The sequence below is a fragment of the Platalea leucorodia genome (genome assembly GCF_965183815.1).
Source record: "Platalea leucorodia genome assembly, chromosome: 1".
Lineage (NCBI taxonomy): Eukaryota > Metazoa > Chordata > Aves > Pelecaniformes > Threskiornithidae > Platalea > Platalea leucorodia.
The window spans coordinates 2,002,290-2,027,401 of record NC_138823.1 but is presented as its reverse complement, the minus strand read 5'-3'; the positions used below and the strand labels follow the sequence as shown (position 1 = coordinate 2,027,401).

The 25,112-nt window shown below is 52.2% G+C and overlaps 1 protein-coding gene across 1 annotated transcript in view; it reads left to right on the top strand.

Moving 5' to 3' along the window:
* RHPN1 (rhophilin Rho GTPase binding protein 1) overlaps window positions 1–23,063 on the top strand; it is a gene marked incomplete at both ends in the record, with an annotated part of 29,810 nt that extends 6,747 nt beyond the window's left edge. Inside the window, 14 exons of the mRNA XM_082315668.1 lie at window positions 3,066–3,184; window positions 7,540–7,668; window positions 11,497–11,572; window positions 11,969–12,046; window positions 13,066–13,190; window positions 13,505–13,671; window positions 14,230–14,417; window positions 14,586–14,742; window positions 16,824–16,943; window positions 19,180–19,374; window positions 19,666–19,742; window positions 20,951–21,097; window positions 22,397–22,555; window positions 22,869–23,063. Of these exons, the coding sequence (XP_082171794.1) occupies window positions 3,066–3,184; window positions 7,540–7,668; window positions 11,497–11,572; window positions 11,969–12,046; window positions 13,066–13,190; window positions 13,505–13,671; window positions 14,230–14,417; window positions 14,586–14,742; window positions 16,824–16,943; window positions 19,180–19,374; window positions 19,666–19,742; window positions 20,951–21,097; window positions 22,397–22,555; window positions 22,869–23,063 (1,932 nt within the window). The remainder of the gene's footprint in view (window positions 1–3,065; window positions 3,185–7,539; window positions 7,669–11,496; window positions 11,573–11,968; window positions 12,047–13,065; window positions 13,191–13,504; window positions 13,672–14,229; window positions 14,418–14,585; window positions 14,743–16,823; window positions 16,944–19,179; window positions 19,375–19,665; window positions 19,743–20,950; window positions 21,098–22,396; window positions 22,556–22,868) is intronic.
* Window positions 23,064–25,112: the final 2,049 nt, after the last annotated feature.

Sequence of the window (25,112 nt, the reverse complement as noted above, 5' to 3'; positions counted from 1 at the left end):
TAATGTCCAGTCCACACCTCCCCTGGTGCAGCTTTGAACCATTCCCACAAGTCCTATCACAGGATCCTAGGGAGAAGAGCTCAGCACCTCCCTCTCCAAGGCTAAGCAAATCCAAATGCTGTGATGTCCTGGATGTTGTTGAACCATGTTTGGTCCTCAGCTGCAGCAGGGCTTGCAAGTGTTCCTGGAGGGCAGCTCCTTTGCGCCCTTGTGGAAAGCTAAAGTGATTAATGATCATCAGTGCTGCCTTGTTTGCGTGCTTGAGGGGAGTCTTGGTCATCAGGTTTGACATCGTAGCCACTGGAATTTTGCCCCTTGGTGTTGTCTCAAGCTGGGCATGGGAGAAGTGGGGAGCTGCCAAGTCAATTCGCTAAACTCCTTAATTGCTTTTGCAGTGAAGAGGTTTTAGTGCTGGTTTTGAACATCTTGTAGAGCCATCCTAGTGTCTTCTCATGCCAGTCTGCATCTCGCTTCTTTTCTTAATTAGTTTCTTTTTGCCTCGTCTCCAGACAAGGAGGCATTTGTGGACCTCTGTGGTTTTGGATAGTCCTTCCACTTGTGCCTCTTCCATCGTCTCTCACCTGCAGTTCTTCTGGCCTCCTGCCCATGTATTCAGGTAGTCTTTGCTTGTCTTTGCCCCGAAAAAAATCTTACAAACCTCCGACTGCTTTCAAGCAAACCTTTGCAAGAAGGGCGGAGGTCTCAAAGGTGATGAACGCTCCTGTAGGAAGAGCTGGAGGCAGAATAGAGGTGCTTTCCACCCCCAGCATTTGCTGCCAGAGCTGTTGAGTTTTGGATGGGTTTTTATGGCTCTGAAGGCAGAGATGGGGGGCCTGAATCCTGCTCACTTGTGTGTATTTTAATATATTTGCAGACACTTTTGGCTTGCACGTCTCTGGAGCTGACAAGTGCACACAGCTCTCATCTGTAAACCTGTTGAAATTTTAATGAGCGCCACCTTCTCCTTATGGCTCCTTTTCCCTCCCTTAAGCTTTAACTTCCATATATAGGTTAATGTCTTGCACTGCATGAGGAAGCATCATTGAAGGCACAATGTTTGTAATCAGCCTTTAATTAATAAAAGAAATACTTGTGCAATGTCTTGAACTACGTCTGCGTGAGCAGCTACTTTCTAGACAAGAGTTTGGTGCTGTCGTCTTTGCTTTGGGAGCCTCTGGGTGCTCAGATTTGAGTAGTGCCTGCATGGTTGGGTTTGTGGGGTTGTTTTTTTTAAGGGCCACGTTCAGCGATGACCCAGTTCCTTCTTGCTGGACAAAACCTGGCATGGTCCCTTGTTGGTCTCCGTGGTGTGGGATTACTCATCCTTTTCCTTTTTTTCTTCCAATTTCTGGATTTTCCCCTGGGGAGCTAATGGTGTGTGCAGGATGGGGGGGGGTTCCCCAGGGCAAATCCAGAAGCTACACTTCTGGATCAGCCTTTCCTGTATGTGCTCCTGACTTAAGATTTGTGCAGCTGTTGAGGTGTTTTCCTTAAAGTCCCACTTAATTGCTTTTCCAGAATAAATGGGGCCTCCTGCTTCCAGTTTATTCCTTCAGTAATTTCAACGAATTCATGGATTACTGTAAAGCACTAAGCTTGCGGATTTATGGACCAGATGGAGTGACTCTGATTCCACAGTCTCAAATGTACCAATTAGGAGCTCAAATCTTTCACTTAAATGAAAATGCCAATGTTAATCCCGGACCCTTTTCAAAGGGCGCACCACTCAGTGGACTAAATAAATTCTCAGAAAGCTGAAGTCCATGAAAATGCAAAATTTTCCATTCCCTGCTTACTAATCAAAGCTAGTCTCATACTTTTTTTTGAGCAAAGATTTATTTTTTTTCCCTTTTCTACTTCCCCAGAAAAATCAGTAATTTGTTAGAAGTAAGTTTTCCCACTGGGACCTACAGTGTCTTAGGGAGAGGTAAGCAAGCGTTGCCCTGGCTTGTTGGATCTGAGACTGTTGCAACCCGTCCTGGAGGATGAGTTGAAACCTGGTGAAGCCCACCGAGGTCTCTACATGGAAGAAATGAGCTGAGAAAGTGTTTGGGACAGGACAAGAGTGGGCACTGCTGGAGTTCTGTAGAGCCTCTTGGGTAGCAAAACCCCTTCTTGATGTGGAGGGAAGGGGTCCACTAGCAGTGGTGGATGTAGAGCGGTGGGGAGCAGGGGGAGATTGATGTGCGCAGCAAACGGAGGTTTTCTAAGGGAAGCAAGAGGGTGAAATAGTGGCTTTGAGGAATTTCTTTTAGTGCTACAGTGGATCTTAATATGTTCTTGGGGGGATCTGCCTGCGCTTTGCGCTGGTGTGTGAAAAGCAGGCTTGGAGGTTTTCATCCTCTTAAACTGCCCCGTCTTGTGCTTCCCCAAACAGGTTTTTTTTTCTTTTATCCAGGGGTCTTTTAGTGGCTCATTTCATCTATCTGAACCTCTCCTCGCACAATGGAAATCACCTCTGCTTGGACAGAGCTTTTGTGGCCCTGGATTCGGAGACCCTCCTCATGGCAACCTCTCTGCCTGGGGCATCCCATAATAACCTCTTGCCCCCACGAGACGGAGGGATATTGCTGTCTGTTATTTCCTGAAGTCTGAGATTAAACATGTTTCCCTGTCTGCAGAAAGTCGGAGCCGAAGCCAAAGAAGGAGGCAGGGATGGATTTAATTTACTGCTTTGTGCAACTCATTTCTCCACCCCCATGAACTCTTGACTTGCTGCCTGCTCTCCGTCCCCTATAGCTGGCAGGAGATGGGAGCACTTATAGACATAGGGTCACATCTGTTCCCAAGCTCGAGGGTTATAATGAACTCATCTGCAGCCCGCTGGGTCTTGTTTTTGTGTCCGGATGGCGAGACCCTGGAAAGGAGATGCTTAGTTCCTGTATCCCTTCATGGTTGTATTTGGGAAGCCTTTTCTGAATTGCTTAGAAAATAAATTACTGTAAGCAACATGTGGTATTAGATAATAAACTTGTATTTCAAGTGCAATGCCGGGCTCTGAAAATGCCATTTTTAATCTCAAAATGGTGGGTTTTTTTTGGTGAGACCCTGCCCCTCTCTCTCAGCAGGGCTGCGACCCCTTCGCTCAGACCCAGCGCAGCAAACTGCAGCATCGCCGGGCACGGATTAACCAGCAGATCAACAAGGAGATGAGGATGCGAGCGGGAGCAGAAAACCTCTTCAGGTGAGTCCTGATCCCCAGAGCATCCCTTTGGCCCAGGGGTTTGGCTGGGGGTGGGAACATGGTCTTGATGTCTCGGAGGCAACCGATGCTGGCGCTCCCATGGCTCTGGCTGGGGTTTGCTCAGTCTTCCCTTGACTTTGCAGCATTCATCCTAGAAATGCCTGCCCTCCGTTCGGTGGATTGCTAATGCTATGCGTTTTAATGAAAAATTATCATTTTAATGTCCTGGAAACCTGGTACAAAGCAGGGTGTGAGCAAATGGAATAATGGGAATAAATGTTGAACTGGGATTGAGCTTGGAGTGCAGGATCTCCTGCCTGATAGCCCCAGCAAGTGGGTCAAATCCAGCTTTAGTTCCAAAAATCCCCATCCTGTTGCTTCCACCAGAGCAGAATGTGAAAATTCAGGTATGTCTTTGCAGATGGGCACAGCGCGGTGGCTCTTCACCCTGTTGGAGGATGCATTTATGGATGGTGCAAAAGTTGGTACCTTCGCACGGCTTTCAGATTGCAGCCGGTCCAGCACAAGCAGAGCCAGCGCATTGCTACTACTGATGTAGAGTGTTCATGATGCAATTGCATGATTTTTTGCAGCTATCTTATCTTTTTTTAACCTGAAGATGACCTTTTTTGCAGCTCTTGTCTGTATGTCATGGTCCTGTAGGATATTGGAGCACATGTGCAGGGTGAGCAGGTCTGTTAATATAAAAAAAAATACCATAAGGCTGCCCTAAAATAGCTTTTTTTGGCATATTTTGCCAGTTGGTTGGGGTTTTTTCCCCTCAATAAAATAAGATTGACTTTTCACTTCTGAACTTGAATGATTTAACATCGGTGATGTGTGCCTGTTGCACCTGGAAGAAGGGAGTAATAGTTGCTCCACCGAACTATAGGAAGAAGCGGTATTTTACCGGTGGGCGAGGACAGCAGGGCTTCCCCGGGGAGGTGAGGTTACAGCCCCCATACCCTGCTGCTTCAACCAGGCTGCCATGCCTCATCTAATTAAAAAAAGGCCATGGAATCCCAACGTGTGCTGCTCCGTGCGACTCCCCTTTATTATTAAAAAAAAAAAAAAGGGGAGAAAATGTGCTGGCTCAGCAGAAACGTGCCTGGCCGGGGTTTTGGTACAAACAGCGGGAATTGGAGCCGCGTGCAGGGGAGCGAGCAAAAATGTGATGCAAAACACATCTTAATTACTCGGCCAGGGAAATGCACTGATGGGGCTCTTTTTTTTTTTGGTTTTTTTTGTTTGCTTTTTGGGGGTTTTTTTTGCTGGATCAGCAATCTGAATGTCCTTTGGGAGCTGCCACTTTTCCTCCCTCCCACAAGTCCACTTTGCAGCTGAGTAATAATGTGGGTTTCTGGGTGCTACGGTGCTCAGAGCTTCTGAAACATGGGAAATCTGGCGGGGGGGAAATCAAATTTGTGCCTGAAATTAAAGGCTGAGGGGAGGATTATGTTGTAAATCTAAAGGTTATAGCTTAAAAATTATAGACGTGAGTTGCACAGAGAAACTTCCTTTGCATCTCTCTAGGCCAGTGCTAAACGCAAATAGAAAAAGCTGTAGGTTGTCCAGCTTGGAGCAGAGTTTGCAGCTTAACTTGCTGGTTTCTTTGTTTGTTTGTTTTTCAGAGGCAAACTTAAATAATTTAAAAAAATGAGTCTCCTGAACTGTTCTGTTCAGCCTATCAGTCCTCTTTCCTGGAGAGGTTGCCATGAATGGTGTGTTGGAAAAAACGCACGTGGTGTTCGCTCAGTGGTGCTAAGAGGGTTTGTTTGCTGGATAAATAAATGGGCAGAGGCAGTGGAAACCTTTTCCTTTCTTGTTCAAATACTAGAGCTGAGCGAAGCAATTGGGGAGATAAAGGTGCCGCCAATAAACCAGTTTCTTAAAAAGAAATTAAAAAAAAAAAAAAATCAGCAGTCTTTGGTGTTAGCTAAGCAAACAGTTGATAACTTCACTGAGGAGGCTGATGGAGACACGTAGGCTCTGCGTGCTCATATGGAGATCAGCGCTTGCCCTGGACAGGGAGCACAAAGTGCCTCGGTGCAGGTTTGCTCACGGAAATCATCAAGTGCTCGCCTAAATTACCTCTCTGAGAGATACTGTGCTCCTAATTGCTGAATGTGGCACTTGCAGAGTGCAAGCTGCAGTGCCCCACAGTGACATTGGACTTTAAAACCTTAACCTGATGACAAATCCTTGAAGAACTTGCACGTGCATCCAAAATCAGGCGTTGCAGGGTGATATGTCCTTTCTGCTGCAGAGCAGGGGTGAAAGCACGGCTCAGAAATATATTGTGTATATGCAAATGTTATCCTGGTGTCGCTGGGTTGCAAATCTGTACAAACCAGCTATTGGTAATATAAGAAATGAAAAAAAAAAAAAAAAACATATTCTCGCCAGCTAGGACCGAGAAGGGGAAACTCTCTAATTCATATTGGAAGAAAATTGTAGTGACAGCAGTGATGCACCTGTGTCCTGGAGGTGTTGCGATGCGTGGAGGACTAAAACAGCAACTAAATACTGGTTTATGTGGAATGAGGATGATTACTGTGCTGATACTGTATGGGGAATTGCAGAAACACTGAAGGATGTTTAAATGGTCGTGGAGATCTGTGGACCTGCTGTGGTTTTGCTTTGTTTAGAATAAAAAAAAAAAAAATGTGTTGGTCTTGGGAAATCCCAGCAAAGGGGTGTCAGGGGAGGAGACACTAAAGGAGCAGCATCTTAAAAGAAAAACAGCATAGCTCCTTCTACTGCCCTGAGCCGGGTCAGGGCAAGGCTCCTGAAGGCCGATATCCACAAAAAACACAAGTCGAAGGCAACGCGCTCTGCAAAAGCTGGGGGAAGGCGGTGCCCTGGCTGAGCAGAGCTCCTGCACGTGTTGTTTTTCCTGGAGCCCGGCGTGATTTCGCGCGAGCAGCCAGAGCCCCTTTCAGCTGACAACTGGACTGCACGCTGCCAGCTCTGGGTTATCTCTCCTCGCTTTCCTTTGGAGCCGATAAGAAGGTTGTTATCAGCCTGGGAGCTTGTCTTGCTGGGAGTAGGCAGCTGAAATCAATCCTTGGTGTTTACATCTCCTGACGTGCACAAGCAGGGAAGGGAGGGCAGGGTCTGGCTCTGCTAATGGGCGAGCACAGCAAGCCTCTTCTCTTGCAGAAGGCTTGTTTGCACCCAAAACCAAGTTTTTCCTCCTCAAACCCAACCATAAAGCACTTTTGTTTGGTGTGGGCTCATAGCCAAATCTGAAACTGCACTGGAGGTGGGAGCATGGATAGGCAAGGGGAAGGTTGCTCTGGGGAAGAAACAGCAGGTTCATCTGAGCAGGGTGCAACACTGTAATGAGTTTTGCCTGGCCTCAACCTGCACGGCACAGTGGTCTGGATGCTCTGGCTTCCCCGGTCCCAAAAGGCTGGGAGAGTTGGGGTTGTGCAGCCTGGAGAAGAGAAGGCTGCGGGGAGACCTTCTTGTGGCCTTTCAATACTTGAAGGGGGCTGGTAAGGAAGACAGGGAGCGATGTTTTAGCAGGGCCTGTAGCGATAGGACAAGGAGTAATGGTTTTAAACTAAAAGAGGGTAGATTCAGACTAGATCTAAGCAAGAAATTTTTGATGCTGAGGGTGGTGAGGCACTGGCCCAGGTTGCCCAGAGAGGTGGGAGATGCCCCATCCCTGGAAACACTCAAGGTCAGGTTGGACGGGGCTGTGAGCAACCTGAGAGCACAAGTCGTATGAGGAGCGGCTGGGGGAGCTGGGGGGGCTCAGCCTGGAGAAGAGGAGGCTGAGGGGAGCCCTCATCGCTCTCTGCAACGGCCTGAAAGGAGGCTGGAGCCGGGGGGGTCGGTCTCTTCTCCCCAGGAACAAGCGATGGGACGAGAGGGAACGGCCTCAAGCTGCGCCAGGGCAGGTTTGGGTTGGGTATTGGGAAAAACTTCTTCCGCAAAAGGGCTGTCAGGGCCTGGCCCAGGCTGCCCAGGGCAGGGGCTGAGTCCCCATCCCTGGGGGGATTTGAAAGGGCCCAGGTTGCCCAGAGAGGTGGGAGATGCCCCATCCCTGGAAACATTCAAAGCCAGCTTGGACAGGGCTCTGAGCAACCTGATCTGCTTGAAGATGTCCCTGTTCATTGCAGGGGGGATGGATGAGATGACCTTTGAAGGTCCCTTCCAACCCAAACCATTTGATGATTCTATAATCACGGGCAGAGCAAGAGGCACGGTTCTGCGGGAAGGTTTGGATGGATGCACGTGGTGTTGCACCGCTGGATAACTTAATCTCTATCAATGCGACCAAGCGTTGATAAATAAAGGCGCTGATGAAATGCAGGAGGTTTGATCCACGCGGTGTTGTCTTGCAGGGCCACCAGTAACCACAAGGTCAAAGAGACGGTCGCCCTGGAGCTGAGCTACGTGAACTCCAACCTGCAGCTGCTGAAGGAGGAGCTGGAGGAGCTGAACAGCAGTGTGGACGTGTACCAGAACGACAGGTACGCCAGGCAGGCAGCGCCTGTGGTGTGGGAAAAGCAGCTTGCTCAGTTGGGATTTTATTTTTATTATTATTATTTCACTTTTGCTTTTTCTGGGAGCGAGGCAGCCTCCTGCCTGTACCCGTTGCTCTGCCTCCCTGCTCTGCGCAGGGTTTGGCCCTCTGGCAGGGACCACGAGGTGGTGGCTGGAGAATTAGGGGGGACTTGGGCATGGACCAGATTTGCTGGATACAGTTTTTCATCCCGGGAACATCCATGTTTCATCTATAGAGCTGCAAGGAGAGCAAACTCAACAGCTTTTCCTAGGAGATACTTAGGAGGCATTTGGGGCTGGATGGTGCATCCTTTTGACACCAGTGCCCCAAAGCAGGCTGGGTACGTCAGAAACAGCCACCTCCGCTTGCATCGGCCCCCTTTCCTGAGCATCCCACTAGACCGTGTTTTTTTTCCAGCAAGTGAAATAGGGTATTTAGCAGAAGAAATTAAAAGCACGGCTGCTCAGGTGTCCAACCTCCTGTTCTGGTTGTTCACAGAGCAGATTACTTGCTGATTTATTTTCCCATCGAGGGTATTAGGTTATTTTTCTCTCTTTCCGAGGTTAGACCTTTTGTTAATTGAAACGCTCTCTTGCTTTGAAACACTTACCCAGCCACCTCGGGCTTGACTCACCTGAGCGGTAATCCTAGCACGCTCACCAGCAGCAAACTAACGTGCTGGGGCGGCTCGGCAGCACCGTTTTGCTGGGTGAGAAAAGCAGAAATCCCTGAGGCAGAACAGACCGGCGATGCTATGTGGGAGCCACTGCCGCTCCTTCCCTTCCCAAGACAGATGGGTGGATGGAGTTTGATGACACCAAACTGAGCGGTGCGGTTGACACGCCTGAGGGACGGGATGCCATCCAGAGGGACCTGGACAGGCTGGAGAAGTGTGTCCGTGTGAACCTCATGGGGTTCAACAAGGGCAAGGGCAAGGTCCTGCACCTGGGTCGGGGCAATCCCCGGTATCAGCACAGACTGGGGGATGGAGGGATTGAGAGCAGCCCTGCGGAGAAGGACAGGGGGCACTGGGGGATGAAAAGCTGGACATGAGCAGGCAGTGTGCGCTCGCAGCCCAGAAAGCCAAGCGTCTCCTGGGCCGCGTCCAGAGCAGCGTGGGCAGCGGGGCGAGGGAGGGGATTCTGCCCCTCTGCTCCCATGTCCTGAGACCCCCCTGCAGCCCTGCCTCCAGCTCGGGGGTCCCCAGCACCAGACAGACATGGAGCTGTTGGAGCGGGGCCAGGGGAGGCCACGGAAATGGTCCGAGGGCTGGAACCCCTCTGCTCTGGAGAAAGGCTGGGAGAGTTGGGGTTGTGCAGCCTGGAGAAGAGAAGGCTGCGGGGAGACCTTCTTGTGGCCTGTCAGTGCTTAAAGGGGGCTGGTAAGGAAGATGGGGACAGGCTTTTTAGTAGGGCCTGGACTGATAGGACAAGGGGTGATGGTTTTCAACTCAAAGAGGGGAGAGTCAGACGAGATAGGAGGAAGAAATGTTTTACGCTGAGGGTGGTGAGACACTGGCCCAGGTTGCCCAGAGAGGTGGGAGATGCCCCATCCCTGGAAACACTCAAGGTCAGGTTGGACGGGGCTGTGAGCAACCTGAGAGCACAAGTCGTATGAGGAGCGGCTGGGGGAGCTGGGGGGGCTCAGCCTGGAGAAGAGGAGGCTGAGGGGAGCCCTCATCGCTCTCTGCAACGGCCTGAAAGGAGGCTGGAGCCGGGGGGGGGGGGTCGGTCTCTTCTCCCCAGTAACAAATGATAGGATGAGAGGGAACGGCCTCAAGCTGCGCCAGGGGAAGTTTAGGTTGGATATTAGGAAAAATTTCTTCACCAAAGGCATTGTCAGGCCCTGGCCCAGGCTGCCCAGGGCAGGGGTTGAGTCTCCATCCCTGGAGGGATTTAAAAGCCAGGTAGATGTGGTGCTTAGGGACATGGTTTAGTGGTGGCCTTGGCAGTGCTGGGTTAACGGTTGGACTTGATGATCTTAAAGGTCTTTTCCAACCTAAACGATTCTATGATCTGGTTGAAGATGTCCCTGTGCATTGCAGGGGGGTTGGACTAGATGACCTTTAAAAGGTCCCTTTCAACCCAAACTATTCTATGATTCCACGATTCTATGTCCATCCCCATGCTTTTCCCAGCGCATGTTCCTCCTCAGGGGAGGGTTGCTGTGCTGCTGGGGGCAGAGAGAGGTGCAAAGACCAGGAGAGCATCAGTGACTCCATCCTGCAGGTTGCTGCAATAATATTAAATGTAGGACCAGGATGATCTGGGTGCAGGACTGTGTTAGGGTCGTGGGGTCTCCTGTGGGGAGAAAGCCGAGGGACTCCATATCTCCACCACCCTTGGGTGTTTGCTGCACTCAGAGGGTCTGTTGCAGTCTCTGAATATAATCCTGGATGTTGGTCCTTCTTCTGTGCTAGGGATCTCCCGTGTTGCGTGCATCCTCCCCAAGTTCTTCCCTATCAGGGATGTTCGGCTTTTCCAACCCGCCACTTGTTTGCCCTGATTTAAAAAAAAAAACAAAAAAAACAGCAGCAGCAGCAACCCCAAAACCCTTCCCAGGCCAAACAAAAGCCCCTTTGTTTGCTCCAGGCATTGGATTCAAGTGGAAGTCTCGTTAGGGAAGTAACGATAATGGCTTTTCTGCACTAATTATAGCTCTTGAAGCTGTTTATTCAGTATGAACTGATAAAAATGTGGGTGCGACCTCCCTGCCCTGCTCCCCAGGTTTTCGCAACTTTCTTTGTCTCTTTTCCTCCCTGGACTAATGAGTGATGTGCTAACGAGTTATCAGCCGTTTCTGGAGGTAACGAGAGGGGGCTGTTGTGCAAACCTGGGCTGGCGAGGGCTTGATCCTGCCCTACCCGCTTCCCCTTTCTCACTCTCTTGAACCTTTCTCATCTCTTTAAACCAGTCCCCTGGGAGGCCAAGGGTCCGGGGATGCGGTAACGTGGCTCGGTGCCAGGGTTGAGGACATCCCCGGGGGACAGATGGGTATCAGGGAAAGCATTTGCGGAGCCGATGTGAGCTGCAGGTGCCACTATGGGTTCCCAACCCCCATCTCTGTATACAGGAGCCGGACGATGGGGCCAGCTTTGGGGTTCTTTGCAGGGCTGTAATTTTCTGCACGCTCCAGGTTCTGCTGCTTATACAGACCATTTCTTTACTTCTTGACAGAAGAAAATCAAAATAGCTACTAAATCCCCCAAAAGATGGTCCTTCCTGGCTCTCACCCTGCAGCGCAACTGCCATGTTTTAACGTTCAAACACAAACCACTCCCCGACTGGGTGTTCCCAGAGCCGTCGTCATCTTCAGTGTCTTACGATATCAAACGGGCTCTGCGATAAGGGCTATTATTAGACAACTGCTTTTAACAGAGGTAGAAAATTTCAATATCAGGAACAGCCCTGCAGCCCGAGCAAGTCCTTATCAGCACCGAAGCCCAGATTAGCACATAGGAGTAGGTGAATCCATGACCTGTGCTCGCATCACACCCAAGGGCTGGTAATTAAAGCCGCTTCGTTACTGGAATCTATTTTGTTGCTATTATACTTCTTATGGAGAGAAAAGCAGAAGCTGGAGGAATAAGGGTGATGGTTTCAGGTTATTTTCCGTCCACCCCTCCTCTTGCGCTGCCGTTCCCGACATCACGCTGGGACGAGCATCCTTCTGCTGTGCGGAGTTGGGTCCTCTTCTAGCTTTACTTTTAAGAGGAGCAGCACAAGCCCAGGGCACACAGGGTCTCTCCGAGGCTTTTAAACCAACCACCAAATAGGTTGCTGTCTTCTTCCAGCGAGTCCATCAGCGTCCCCATGATCCCTTTGGGCCTGAAGGAGACGAAGGAGCTGGATTTGCTGGTGCCGCTGAAGGTGAGCATCGGGGTTTTGCACGCTCGATGCGATGCAAGACGATGGAGGGGAGTAGCCACGCACTTTGAGGGATATTTCAGCACATGGGTACGGTTGGGCGCTGTAGAGGAGATGCAGCAGCAGCTGCAACACATTTTCTGTTTTGCAACGGTTGCAAAAAAATAAGTTTATGGGAGGAACTGGACTTAAAACATGGGAAAGTGGGAGGTGAGGGTCTGGAGATGCTGGAGAGCAAGAGCCAGGCAGGGGAGGAGATGGCTTTCCCTGGCACAAGTTTCCTTGCAGAGAGAGCTTGCAAATTGCCTATACAGAATCGCCCAAAATCACCCTTTAACTCTTGAATATCTGTTTCCAAGGGTGACTCGGGGTTTTCTTTTCTCTTGTTTTCCCACCCAGGATTTCATCAGTGAACACTATGGAGAGGAGAGTGTCTTGTTTGAAAAAGAAATCAAAGAGTTCATGGAGCTGCGGCAGGTCGGTGTCCCTTGAGTTGCAAAATCTTGCTTTGGCTTGTCCAGAAACGCTCGTTGGAGGTGCCACATTTTGCTCCGGGGGTCCCCTCATCCTCTCTCCAAACTGCACCCTTATCCTTGTGTCTTGGGGTGCAGGATTCCCACGCTAGAGCACCTTGGCTTCGGTTCCTACGTTACAAAATATTACAGACCATTCAGTAATTGTTTTCGTTCCCTGTCCTTTAACGCCCTGCTAACCTAGAACTGAACAGCAATAAGAGTTATAATGCAACCCACTACTGGTTTATGAATATTAGTTCACCCCGGCAAGGCTAAACAACTGCTCTCTCTCCAGCTACCGCTTGGAGAAGAGGAAATGTAAAGGTGAATTTTCTCCTCTCCTCTGAAACAGGTCTCATAAGTAGCTTCAAGTTTTGCCTTACTGTGAAGCTTTGATCTGGGAGAACGGAAAGAGCCTTGCTCAAGTCCTTGTGAAGGGCCTGATCCTCCTCTTCAGGCTGTGGGAGAGGAGCCCTGCAAATCCAGAAGCTGGGAAAAGCCCCGTGGTTAAAACTAGGCATTAGGAGAGCTCTGACTCTGCTCCCTGAGTCAGGTCAAAAGTTCAAGGGCTTTTTTATTAAGAGCAAAAAATCCTATTTCTTCCCTGGCATTTATTTCAGCAGACTTTGCATTACTTTCTCTCTTAAAAAAAAATAATAATCCCAGCTTGGTTTAGGCAAGTGTTGCCATCAGCGCGGCTCCCAGGCTGCTGGCTCTGGATTTGGGTGTCCCAGCACCGAATTGGTGCCTCCTTGAGTTTTCCCGCAACTGAACCTGTGCCGGGAGGGCTGCCTCCCGCTGCTGCGCAGCCTCTTGTCCGCTATTGATCTAATCTTAATTGATCTCATCCTATTGATCTAATAACTTGGGTGGCACTTCTCCCCCCGGTCTGGCCAGCATGTGCAGCTCCATAAATCTGATGTTTTCTTCCCATTTTCCCCCTCTCTTCCCACCCACGTGCCTTCTCTCCTGTCCCTGCAGGCGATGCGCACCCCGAGCCGCAACGAAGCTGGGCTCGAGCTCTTGATGGAGTATTACAACCAGCTCTACTTCCTCGACAGCCGTTTCTTCCCTCCCACCAAAAGCCTGGGTGTCTTCTTCCACTGGTTGGTGCAGCTTTCCCCATCCCCCCTGGGGCATCACAAGTGGGGAGGGAGTCAGGACCAAGCCTCCACGATGGGATCACTGCCTCAGCAGAAAAGCTCAGGCTGGCACATGTGGGGGGCTGGGTTTTTCCCTTGCTCCAGGCTTGCTGTTGCCCTGGGTGGGTTGTAGGGGAGGCAGGGGAAAGTGCGTGCCCCGCGGGGATGACCCATGGTGGCTGCGAGCCCACGCAGAGTGCTGAAAACCCCCCAGGCTCCTCCTGCATCCATGGGCAAGGAGCTGGGGATGGGCAGCCGTTGACTCTTCCCTTCCCCAGGTACGACTCCTTGACGGGGGTCCCATCCCACCAGCGAGCGCTGGCCTTCGAGAAGGGCAGCGTGCTCTTCAACATCGGAGCCCTGCACACCCAGATCGGAGCGCGGCAGGACCGCGCATCCCTGCCGGGGCTCAACCAGGCCATCGATGCCTTTCAGAAGGCAGCCGGTACGTGGGTTTCCCTCCTTCCCCAGCTCCCCAGGAGCATGCAGGCAGTATTTCCACAAGGTGGGAATAATCCTCATGAGTGCAAGAAGGGAAGGGAGCAGTTGTGCAAAGAGGGATGGGGACAGGGCATCTCCAAGGGACCATAAACCAAGCACAAGTTGGCACCACGCTGCTTCTGTGGGTTATGAAGAGGAGCTGACATGACCCAACAGCCACCCAAACGCCTCTCTCTTGCCACACAGCAGTAGGGATGTCCCAGCTGGGGCGAGGAGAGATGCTGATCCATCTGCGAGCAGCTGAGAAAAAAGGGACGCTAGGACTGTGATCCCCCAGGGCATTGGAGAAGAAAGCTGTGGGCACAAGGATGGGTTAGGTAGCAAAGGAGGGACCCCTGGGCCTTTTTCCCTGGGATATCATTGCTGGTTATGGTGAGATGTTTGAGGTTTGAGCTGGGTTGGAGGCTCTTCTACACCGCTAGTGGGGAAACCTTCCTGCTCTGAAAGCCTGACCCCCCTGCTTGCAAGCCTGGCTGCTACCAGGAGCTTCTCCCTCGTGCAGGTGCCTTTAACTACTTGAAGGAAAACTTTTCCAATGCTCCCAGCCTGGATATGAGCGCTGCCTCCTTGAACATGCTGGTGCGGCTGATGGTCGCCCAGGTCCAGGAGTGCGTCTTTGAAAAGATGACCTTGCTGCGTGCCCAGCACGACTTCCTTACCCGGCTGCAGCTTGCCCAGGAGGCAGCAAGGGTGAGTGCCTTGGGGAGGAGAGGACTTGGTGGGGCTCTCACCGCTGGAGAGTCTCCTGCTGTGGTCGGCATAACCCCCCAGGAGATGACAGCCTGCTGTCACTGTCTCATGATGGATGTCCTACATCTCAACCCATGGCTTAGCAGCTTGTCTCTTGACGCTCCACAGGTGGAAGACGTCTACTCGCTGGTGCACCAGACGATGACCCAGGCCCACGTGAAGGATTACGTTCCCTTCTCTTGGACCACCATGGTCCACGTCAAGTCGGAGCATTTCAAAGCCCTCTCCCACTACTTCGCTGCCATTGCTCTCTGCGACTGCCCCGGTGAGTGTTACAGCTTGGAGGCAGCTGCCTGCTCAGCCAAGTGCTGGCTCCACGTGGTAGCCTGGTGTTTGGGAGGGATTGCAGAAAAAGAGGTGAAGGGAGATATGCACGGGGTAGATGGGTACAAAACCTAAAGTTTTTGGGGTGCTCTGAGCTGTTGATCTCGCTTATTGACTCAGCGACTCATGCACAGGGCAGATTTCCCCCATGTTTCTGGTTTGCACAGTGCTTGCAAAGTCCTTCTAAGAAGGCGAGCAAAAAGGTGCTGTAGGGATGTCACCTGCTGTCCCCTTTGGGGCTGGGTGGGTAAATGGGAGGGGTCAGCTGCCTGCTGACCACACGTGTGCCGGTGTCCTCGGCCAGGCATCCTCCAGAGGCAACCTGGTCCACGTGGTGGGCCAGCTTGGGGTTTCAAAAAATAAAAATAAAACCAAAAAACCCTCAAATTTAATTGCCAGCCTCGTGGCTGGCTGCCCTGGGAATCCCAGGGTGGTGGGGTGCTGGCAGCAGGGTATGCGTGGCTGTGCTGGAGCCGGGCTGATGTGGCTCCGTGGAGCCAGCTGGAGCGTGGACGTAGGATGCGACCCGTGATCTCCATCCGCGCCATCACCGACACCCGTGCAAGCAATTTCGGGTCAGGCAGGGAATCTGGGGGCGGGCAGCCGATGCACGCTGTGACCTGTGGTGCTGACCCATCACTTGGTGGGGTGCCTGAGGACAGGCTGGGGGACTTCTTGGGGGATGGCTGCCGAAAGCAGTGCCGTGCCGGTGACGGCAATGCTTGCCAGACTGTCCCAGCATCCTCCCCCGCTTCGGAGCCTGCCCAAAATCTTGCTGCTGAGCCTGTGCTGCGTGGGTGTTGCAGAAGCAGGACTGAGCAAGGAGAGCTGCTGAGGCAGAGACGGGAAAGAGTGGAGTACTGTGGGGCTGGAGCGGCTTAAAGACAGAAACGGCAGAGGACGGTGATGGGGCTGGGTTTGCATGGGGTTACAAGGGACAGGGCAAACCTTTCCCCTAAAATTTTGAGGCTGTTTGCCTGGCCTAATAACCTTAGGTGCTGAGGGAAGTGCAAATTTGCAGGAGATGCCTAATTTGGGTGTTTGAGGATTTTTTTTTTTTTTTTCCCATCCAGAGCATGCTGTTGAGATCTCACGTGCCCGCTCCCTGCTTCTCCCTGACCCCCTTGTTCAGAATAATAAATCTTTTGCTCCCGTAACCAGCTGGCAATAAACACATGCAGTTTAATCCCCCAGGAATGCTGGCACAGAGAGGGTTGGCATGGGGAGAGCCAGCCCTGGAGCTGCCGGTTCCCAGCCCGCTGGGTGCCTATGCTGGGAGTGCTCACCAGGCTTTGAGATCTCCTGACGTTCAGACCAGCAAGTCCACAAGGCTCCCTGGAGCCCTTTGGGCGGCTTTCTATCACACCCTGCGCCCAGGCGGGGAGGCTGCCATCCAACCCAGAGTTCCCTATGAACCAAAGGGGATTAGGAACAGCTTTGGCTGGAAATAACGGTGTAAAAATCATGACTACAGAGCCTAGCGCGGTGCTTGGAGCATCTCTGCAAGCTCTATCCATCTCGGTTTCTCTGTCAGAGGGCTCCCTTGGTTGCACTGCAAACTCTCTGCCCATGCAAGGGTCCCAGGCACAGCAAGGAGGGCTCAGCTCCCAAATTACACTTTAATCTGCCCCGCTCTTGTGCTTTAGTTGTTGTCTGACTTGGCTCCGTGGCACTAACCTCCAGGTGGGGAAAACCCTTTATTTCCAATCCTGCTTCCAGACCAGAGGAAAGGAGGTAAAAGAAGCGGATACTTGTGCTGTGTATAGGACAAATCCTGCACTTAGCTTCAAAGCCTGGTGCAGCCTCGAATGTGATAACTCATCGCTCTCCCCGTCAGTGATGTCTTGGTGGTTGTTGCGGGCTGTGGTTGGGTGAGAGGAAGCTGCTGCTGAAGTTATCAGGGCCACGTGAACATGGATGTGCCTTCCTGGATCCCTTGTCCCCACCGCCACGGGGGCCTGGGTGGCCGAGCAGCACCCTGACTTCTCTCTAAGCCCATCCCCATGCAATTTTTTCACACAGCGGCATCTGACGCGGAACTTCCAGAGCAGGAGAAGGCTTTTATCCAGTTCCATGTCACCATGCCAGAGGGACCATCGCTCCGCATCCTGCTGCAGGACCCCGAGGAGAGGAGGAAGCTGGGTAAGTGCATCCATGGGGTCAAAGCCCCCAGTTCTTGCGATAAAACCTCGATGCATGCGCAGCGAGCCCCATCGTAACCCTACCTGTGTAGGCAGTCTCCACAAAGGCATGTGATGAGTTGTTGGAGAGGTCTCTCCATGCAAAGACACATTTTTTGGGGCTCTCTTTGAAAAGAGCCTTTCCTGGGAAGGCAGGAAGGTGTCACGGTTCCCTGTTAGGGCGTTGAGGACCAACTCATGGTGCTTGCACTGACCTGTTCAGCCGAGTTCGACAGTAAAACCTCGGGTACCGAGGTGTCCTGAGCCAGGTAACATCACCCAACGCAGCATGGAGAAATCCGTAGGGACACAAAGATCCTGGAAGCTGCTTGGCTTGGGCTTGCCGCTGACTTGGCTTGATGATAAGAAGACACAGCAGATGCCAGGGGGTGGCTTTTTTAGCTGTTTCAAAAGGGTTGGGAGACGAGAGCTTCCTCCCATGCAGATTTTCAGCTTCAGGGGAAAAACAGAGCGTTGCTTATTCAGCTGAAGTCGTGTTTTGGCAGCCGCTCCCCAGCAACACTGCAACGAGAGCAAGCTCAGCGCCCTGATTTTGGGGTGTCGTCTCCTGTTTGCCTCCCCCACAAGCTGCCTCCTGATGCTCTTTCCCCTCATTGCACATGGGTGAAAGGAGACCGGTCCCACCAGGAATGAGTTTGTCATGTCACCGGCCCCAGCAAAGTCCTCCCTGGCTGCTCGGCCAGATTTCACTGCTGGGGATGGGAGGTGGAGACTCCTTAAATGAACCCCAAAACCAGAGCGTTGTGGTAACACCACCCCGACACCCTCAGCTGCCGTCATCTGGCTTCCCGATTTGCATCAACCCAGCTTCCAGCTCTGCCTGCCTTTCCTGGGGGGAACGGGCTCCGTTCAACATCCGCCGGTGAAAAATGAACGTGCGGACGCCAGCCTCAGCTCTGGGTTTGGCTTACAGGAAGGGAAGAAACTTGCAGCATTAAAACCATCTCCTTGAAAGGATATTTTTTTCCCCCTTCCCTTGTCTCTTAGTCTAAAACGTTATGTTTTATCAGACATGGTATATTCAACCATCTTCAATAGAGTGGAGCTAAAAGCTTGCATGACTTCCGTGCTCAACGTCTGTTCCCAGTGATCTCTTGAAAATAGCAGTTGATGATATTCAATAAAACATAGTTGTTTTCTTGCCCATGGATGGGGCTGGCTGTGGGTGCTTTGATAAAATATGACTGATTGCATTCGATACAATTATTTTGGAGAGTCTCTTTTTCTCTAGTTTCCGTCCAGCCTCAATATATTTCCTCGATTGCAACTTCTCATGGGGGAAAGCAGAGGTCTTCAGGCCACTAGCTATGGTCCTCATAAATCTGGAGCAAACTCCAACCATCTCCCTGGGTTATGTTGCCACCGTGTGTCCTAAAACTGGAAATGCTACAGGCACACGTGTTTCTATGATACGTGTGTGTGTGTATATATATAGCTTTTTCGGTAGTTTAGCGTTGGATACGGGTGTCTTGGTTGCGGTCTCTTGGAAGGGAGATGTTTGCATTGATACCTATGATGGGTCATCGTGATTTCGTCTCTTCTGGCCATTTTTCGGCCGCTCCATTTTCACGAGGGTGGAAATACATTGAAGGCAAGTTGAGAGGAGCAAAGCGAGAGCAGATGCTGAAGAGGGTGGAAAGCAGGACCTGCAGGGCAGGGAGAAGGCTTTGCTTAGCCTAGAAAAGAGGGAGATGCATTGCATCTTCCCGAAGCTAAAAGGCTGTCACCAGGAGGATGGGGCTCAGTTGTCCTCCATGTCCCCCTCCCGGGGGACACAAGGCGATGGAGAGAAGTTAATTTGCGGAGGAGATTGAGGTTAAGCGTTAGGAGGGACTTCGGGGGCGGTGCAATGTGGTGGCGGCTCCTTCGCCGATGGTTTTCGGGAACATCTGCCAGCTCTGCTGCCGGCGCCAGGGGAGTGAAGTAGGTCACCCTTCAAGGTCCCTTCCCAGCCCTACATCGGGGGCTCGAGCTGACGGCTGGGACCTACTCCATTTAGCGCACGTTGAACGCCTGGCAGGCTGCAAACGTGACTGGGCTGTCCCTGAGTCACGTTGGGTGACACAGCCGCGGAGGCTGCTGTCATCCGTGGGCAGCCGAGCAAGCGGAGAGGGAACGGCGGTGGCGGCAGGGCTGCTCCGCTCCGCTCGGGCTGCGATCTCTCTGCTCCCTTGCAGGCAAAGCTCATCTGAAGAAAGCCATCATGAAGCACGAAGAAGCCATGAGGATCCATGGCTTGTGCAAGATCCTGCGGAAGATGGATATCCTCCAGGAGGTCCTCTCCTTCGCCCACAAACGCTCGCTGAGCAAATACTCGGAAATCGACCACGAGGAGGACTTCTTCGAAACAGGAGATGCCCCAGACATTCACCGTAAGTGGTTTTTTGGGGTGCAGCTATGGAGGTGATTTGTGGCAGGTTACATGGGGTGGGCAAACTTCATGGTGTGAGTTTGCGGCGTGTCGCTGTGGACCAGAGCTCCCTGCACGGCGGTGGAGCATCACGGGTGGGAGTGGGGGCTCCAGGCTGCGTGGCTGGCAGCTGCCTGAGCAGGTCCCAGCTCTTATGGGTCGCACCATCCCTTCCCGGGGAGCACAATGTAGAGGCAGCAGCTGCTGCAACTACCTGACCCCGGCATATGTGCTTTTCTCTCCCTACCACTAGCCAAAACGCACCAGAAACCAGAGATAAAATCCCCCAACTTCTCCCAGGTGAAGGTGACCGACCTCTTCCACAGGCTGGTACGTACAGCTACGGGATGGAGGTTGCCCCAAGGGAGCAGACATCTCCTCCTCCTCCCTTGCATGCTCTGCTTGCCTGGTTTCCTTCCTCCCCACAGCCTCCTCTCCCTCTCCCGGTGCAGCCGCTGCACTCCCGGGCGGGTTTCCAAGGAGGATGAGCTGCCTCCTTGCAGGCAGGGACCCGTGCGGGAAGAGGGGTGGGAGGGCACAGATCTGCCTCTGCAAGACCTAAATGGGTCGCGAAGCTCCTCCGGTGCATGGGGGAGCGGGCACAGGCATTTCGGGTGGGCTTTACCTGAGAAGGACTGAAGGGACCCTTTAGAGGAAGCTTTTTGGGGGAGCAGAGCAGGATGGTGCCAGCTGGGAGGCACCAGGAGAATCTCACTGGACCTTTATCCCTACCCTCTTTAGGCTTACAGGGTCCCGGGGAGCAGGGCTGAGCTTTGGGGGTGCTGTAGGACTCGGCTGTGCCACATCCCCCAGGCACCCCAAGGGCTGTATAGCACCCCAGGGAGAGGTTGGGCATCTCTGCTTTTAAACAGCCCCAGGGCAGGCAGGTATATCCTGCTCCTGCGGAAATAGAAATGTAAGAAAAAGACAGGAAAATAGGAAAGATCTGAAGATCTGGAGGGGAACTGACCCTGAAGAGGTGACCTGTCCCACCGCCTCGCACCCTACTGCTGGACCACCCCAGCCGGGCTGCGTCCCCCAGAGCCAGGCAGCAGTGAAAAACCTCAACCCCCATCCTCCCTCCTTGGGTAATGGGGTTTTTTTCCTGAAGGGGGGAATTAAGTAGCCAGCTCTGCCCACCGGAGCTTTCTGTTTCGTTTGCTCCAGGATTATAGCGTTGAAAGTGATGCCAGCTCGCTGACTGTGCTGAGACCTCCTCCTCCTGCCTTGCAGGAGCAGGGCAGTGCCAGGAGGATGTCCAGACCTAAGCTCTGGGCAGATGGTTGGGACCAGAGGCCTCCTGAGGTCCTTCCCAACCTGCACGAGACTGCTGCTCATAAGTCTGACATGGGCTTTTAAGCACCTCTAGCTTTATAGTGCATAAATCTGCATTTTTGGGCCTGCAGGCAGGGTAAAACACCAGGCAGGCTCAAAATCACATCCTTAAAGAAATGTAAAAGACAGGCTTTCTTGCTCTGCCTCCTCCCCATCAGTGGGTGTTTTGCAAGGCAATTTTCCGTGTTTCTGCTTTACCCCAGGGGCCTCTTTCGGTTTTCTCGGCCAAAAACAAGTGGTACCCAGCGCGGAGAGTCCACCTGATGAGAGGAGAGAATGGTTTTGGGTTCACACTGCGAGGAGACTCCCCCGTCCTCATTGCTGGTGTCATCCCAGGGGGCTGCGCTGCCGTGAGTACCCCAGGGTCTTGCTGTCCCCGTGGGGCTGCTGGAAATGAGGTGTCAGGGGCTGCCTCGGGGGGTACCAGCTGGTTTTAGGTCTTAACACTCAGTTGGTAACTGCATTGGTGTGCTCAGGTGGAGACATCCCTGCCAGATCTCAGCCCGGGGCTTGCAGATGGGTGTCATGAAAGAATTAAGGTTTTATTTTTTTTTTAGGAGGCAGCTAAGGAAAAAATATGGAGGTTAGCTTGGTTTTTAACTGCTGGCAGCCTCTCTTTGGCAAGCACCCAGCTCCCTTCTCCCTCATTTTGGGATGTGACGGTGCATGGAACAAGATGGCAAGTCTGAAATGCGAGTTGTCTCAGCGTATGGGCTTTCTGATGTATCAGGGGCAACTTTGTTTTCCAGCAGAAGCTTGCTGGAGCATCCTGGTGGGACACCCAAAAGGTCTCCCCCCTCCCTCAACACTGTTCAGCATCAACCCTGCCATCCAGAGCCCAGCACCTCTGTAACAACACCCTCCTTAGCAGCAGAATCACAGCCCTTTTTGGGAGATGAAAATCTTCTTAACAACCATACATAGTCCATATCTGGACCACAGTTGTGTCCGCTGGGCTACTAACATCCATTCCACTCAGCTAGGGTGGGATTGGCCTGCAGATAGACACCGAAATGCGGGTGTCCCTGTGTGGACAAGTTTCTAAACCTCCATTGCAGCTGGTCCAGCATGTCCTGGCTGGGTTGCTTCTAGCTCTGATGCTGTCCCCCCAGCCCCGAGCTGGCACGTGCTTTCCTTCAATCATGTCAAGACCCTTGTTGATGCCTTGATGGATGGAGGGTGTACAAAGAACCTTGCTGAGCCTGCTCTATTTTCTCAGGGATCAAGGCTTGCAGGCAATGTTTTTTATATTTTTTTTCTGGAGACCTGCAGCATTTAACCTTTATTGAAGAGTCAGAGATGCATGCACTTTTTGCACTTTTTGCAACCTTTTTGCAAGGTTGCAAAAAGTCACAGGTCTGGGAGTTTAGAGCATGCTGGGTGTCAAGCGTGGCCATCACCGGCAGCTGCGAAAGAGGTCCTTAGGCTGTAGAGCATCCCACTTCTGCATGCACACAGCAAAGAAGATGTAAAATCTTGAGGATAATGAAGGCATCGACTGTCTTGTGCTGTAGGTGGAGGGTGGACTCCAACCCTCCCGCTGGCCCCGTGTCTCCACAGGATTGGGACCTGTGGGGTGGAAACCAAGCAGGCTTTGTGCAGCAGCAGTCATGACCTCAGACATGTACACCTCCTTTCTTCCCCTGCAGGAAGCCGGGCTGAAGGAGGGAGACTACATCATCTCGGTGAACGGCAAGGACTGCAAGTGGTCCAAGCACGCCGAGGTGGTGCAGCTGCTGAAGAGCACTGGGGAGGAGGGAGTGGAGATCACTGTGATAACCCTGCAGGGCTCAGAGGGACCCAAAGCCGTAAGTCACGTCCCAAAGCCTCAGGTGGGAAACCGCAGGTCTTAGGGGGAGAGATGGGCTGTGGTCTGCTTAAACGAGGCTCTGCGCTGTCTCCAGCATGGCAGCTGGCTTAGCTAATGTGAAGGAGGATTTCCAGGGATGGAAAGCTTTGCTCTTTCACTGTTAGCCTCAAACCAGGCACCGAAGCAGGTGGGCAGAGGTTCCCCAGTGTCCTGCTCCCAAGATGGAGGTGCAGGGCTGAAGCCAGGCACCGTATTTGCAGCTCGGGTGCTGCCCTGGCTTCACGCCCCTCTCCGCTCCCCTTCCCAAACAGGCAGACAAGAAGTCAGCAGCGATGTCCTCGGGCAGCGGGATGCTGAAGAGCAACAAGGAGAACAGCCGAAAGAGCCTGATGAACAGCAAGAGCGCCAGCACGCTGCTGGTCTGGAGCAAGAAGAGCAAGCGGAGCAAGAAGAGCACCTACGGCGTCCCCTTCACCGCGGTGGGAGACAACGAGGCCATGTACTGAAGCGGCCACCGGGCTAGGTCGTGTCCTGCGAGCTCTGGGGCTGGCTGCCCGTCACCCCTCGCAAGCACCGGTGGCCTGTCCGGGCTGTGCTGTTGTCGGTGCTGCAGGGAACCCCCGCCCCGGGGACGTGCCGCTGGTCGGATCCTCTCCGAAGAGGCGAGCGACGCACAGCGCCAGACTCCTCCATCTCCCAGCTCCTGCGTTAAACGATCCTCAGCTAAACAATATGGGGAAACACCGATTTATTCTTAATTTTTAATTTTTTTTTTTTCTCTTAAGGGGTCGGGGGGAGCTGTGCTTCGGTACAAAGCAGGGACTGGTTTGTGTCTTCTGCTCAGTGCGAGGAGCAGCCAAACCAAGCCCCAGCCATTAAAGCAAAAGCTGTAACCTTCTTTAGCGTCTCCTAGGCTTTCTCTGCAACGTAGAAGACGGCACTGCTGCCGCCGCTCGCTGAGAGCTGCTGGCAGAGCCGAATCGTTCAGCGGCTCCAGCTGGAGGTCACCTTCAACTCCCCTTTTTCGGGAGAGGGGATAGCGTGGGCATCGATGACTTGTGGTGATCCCATCACGGGGTCCGGTGCAAACCTGCCCAGGCAGCACTGGGCTGTGCATCTCTGCCGCGGTACCAGTTAGGGATGTCCCAGTGAACGGGGTTGAAGTTAGGATGGGTTTGACCATTTTTTTTTTAGTGCTTTTTGGGTTTTTTTAATGGACACCTAGGCTGGCCCAGCAAATACAGCCCAGCCGCACAGCCTGCTGCTTTGGAAGAAAAGGGAAAGACTTACCGTGCATTTGTTGTCTCACTTTTTTAATCAGTAGAGGTGGATTGCCCTAAATATGTGAGTAGATTAATAGCTAAGAGCCTTGGTTTTTTTCTTGGTATGAGATTAAAATTCCAGGAAGATAGCTCCTCCAGATTATTAAACTACTAAATTTGTGCTAGTATTGGATCTTGCACACGTTGCTAATACCCTAACACTGTGCTGTCAGCATTCGTACCAGAGCTGGGCTGATGAATACATACATCTTGGTAATTGTACTGGAAATGCTGGGAGACTCCGAATACGCGCTTAGATATATTGGCAAAATTTTCTCAATCCCATTTCTGCCTTGTGCATTATTTTTCTGAAGGCTAAAGAGCTGTCTGGTCTTCAGTGCTTGGATGATCTTGGTAGGTATAAAATACCCTTCAGAGATGCAATTGTATTTTTGTACTTTTTAAGTCGTGACAAATTTGTAGCGGTAGTTTAATGAAGCGAACGCGCGCCGGCGGCAGGATATCGTCGCGAGAGCGTCCCCCGGGGGTTGTGACTGCTTCTAGGTGGCTCAGTGCCCACGTGCCAAGCTTTCAGCCCCGGTTTTATTTAAGGAGAACTAAAGGAGAGCTTCTAGCTCTGCGTTATTGACCGAGAGGCCTTTCCGTAGACCGAGACATCATCGGACCGGATTACAGATCCGGCTGCCACCACGAGGCCATCTGGTGCAGTCAGCTTTTCTACGTAATCTTGCCAGCTGCTTGGCGCGGGAGTGGTAAGGAAGCGGGGGGGTAGGTTCACAGAAAAGGCCACCTTGCCATTAAACCATCCTGGCAGCATCTTCCCCCGATCCTAAATGCGTTGCCGACGTGGATGTCTCCGAGCTGGAGATGTATTTATTTAGAAGAAACACGCACAAGCGGCGAGCCTGCGCATCGCGTTTCCACCCGCGCCACCCAACTCCTCCGGTGGCGGAGGCGTTGCGTTTTGTGCGAGTTGGATAATTTCCCTAACACCGGTGTTTTTATTTTGGTTTGGTTTTTTGGGGTTTTTTTGTTTGTTTTTTTTTTTTAATTTGTACGTGGACTCTCACCTTTTATGGATTAAAAAGCACTGATTGAAAAACACTTCATAGCGTGCATCTCTGTTGCAAGTCACAGGTGGACCGAGTTCACCAGCCATGGAGGGGAGCGAGCCCTGGCTGGGCTTTTGAATGGGTCAGTTTTGGGTCATTTTTACATAAATCTGGAGCTGTTGAGGTTGGGAGAGGTCGTTTGGCTCTGGTATGACCTAAT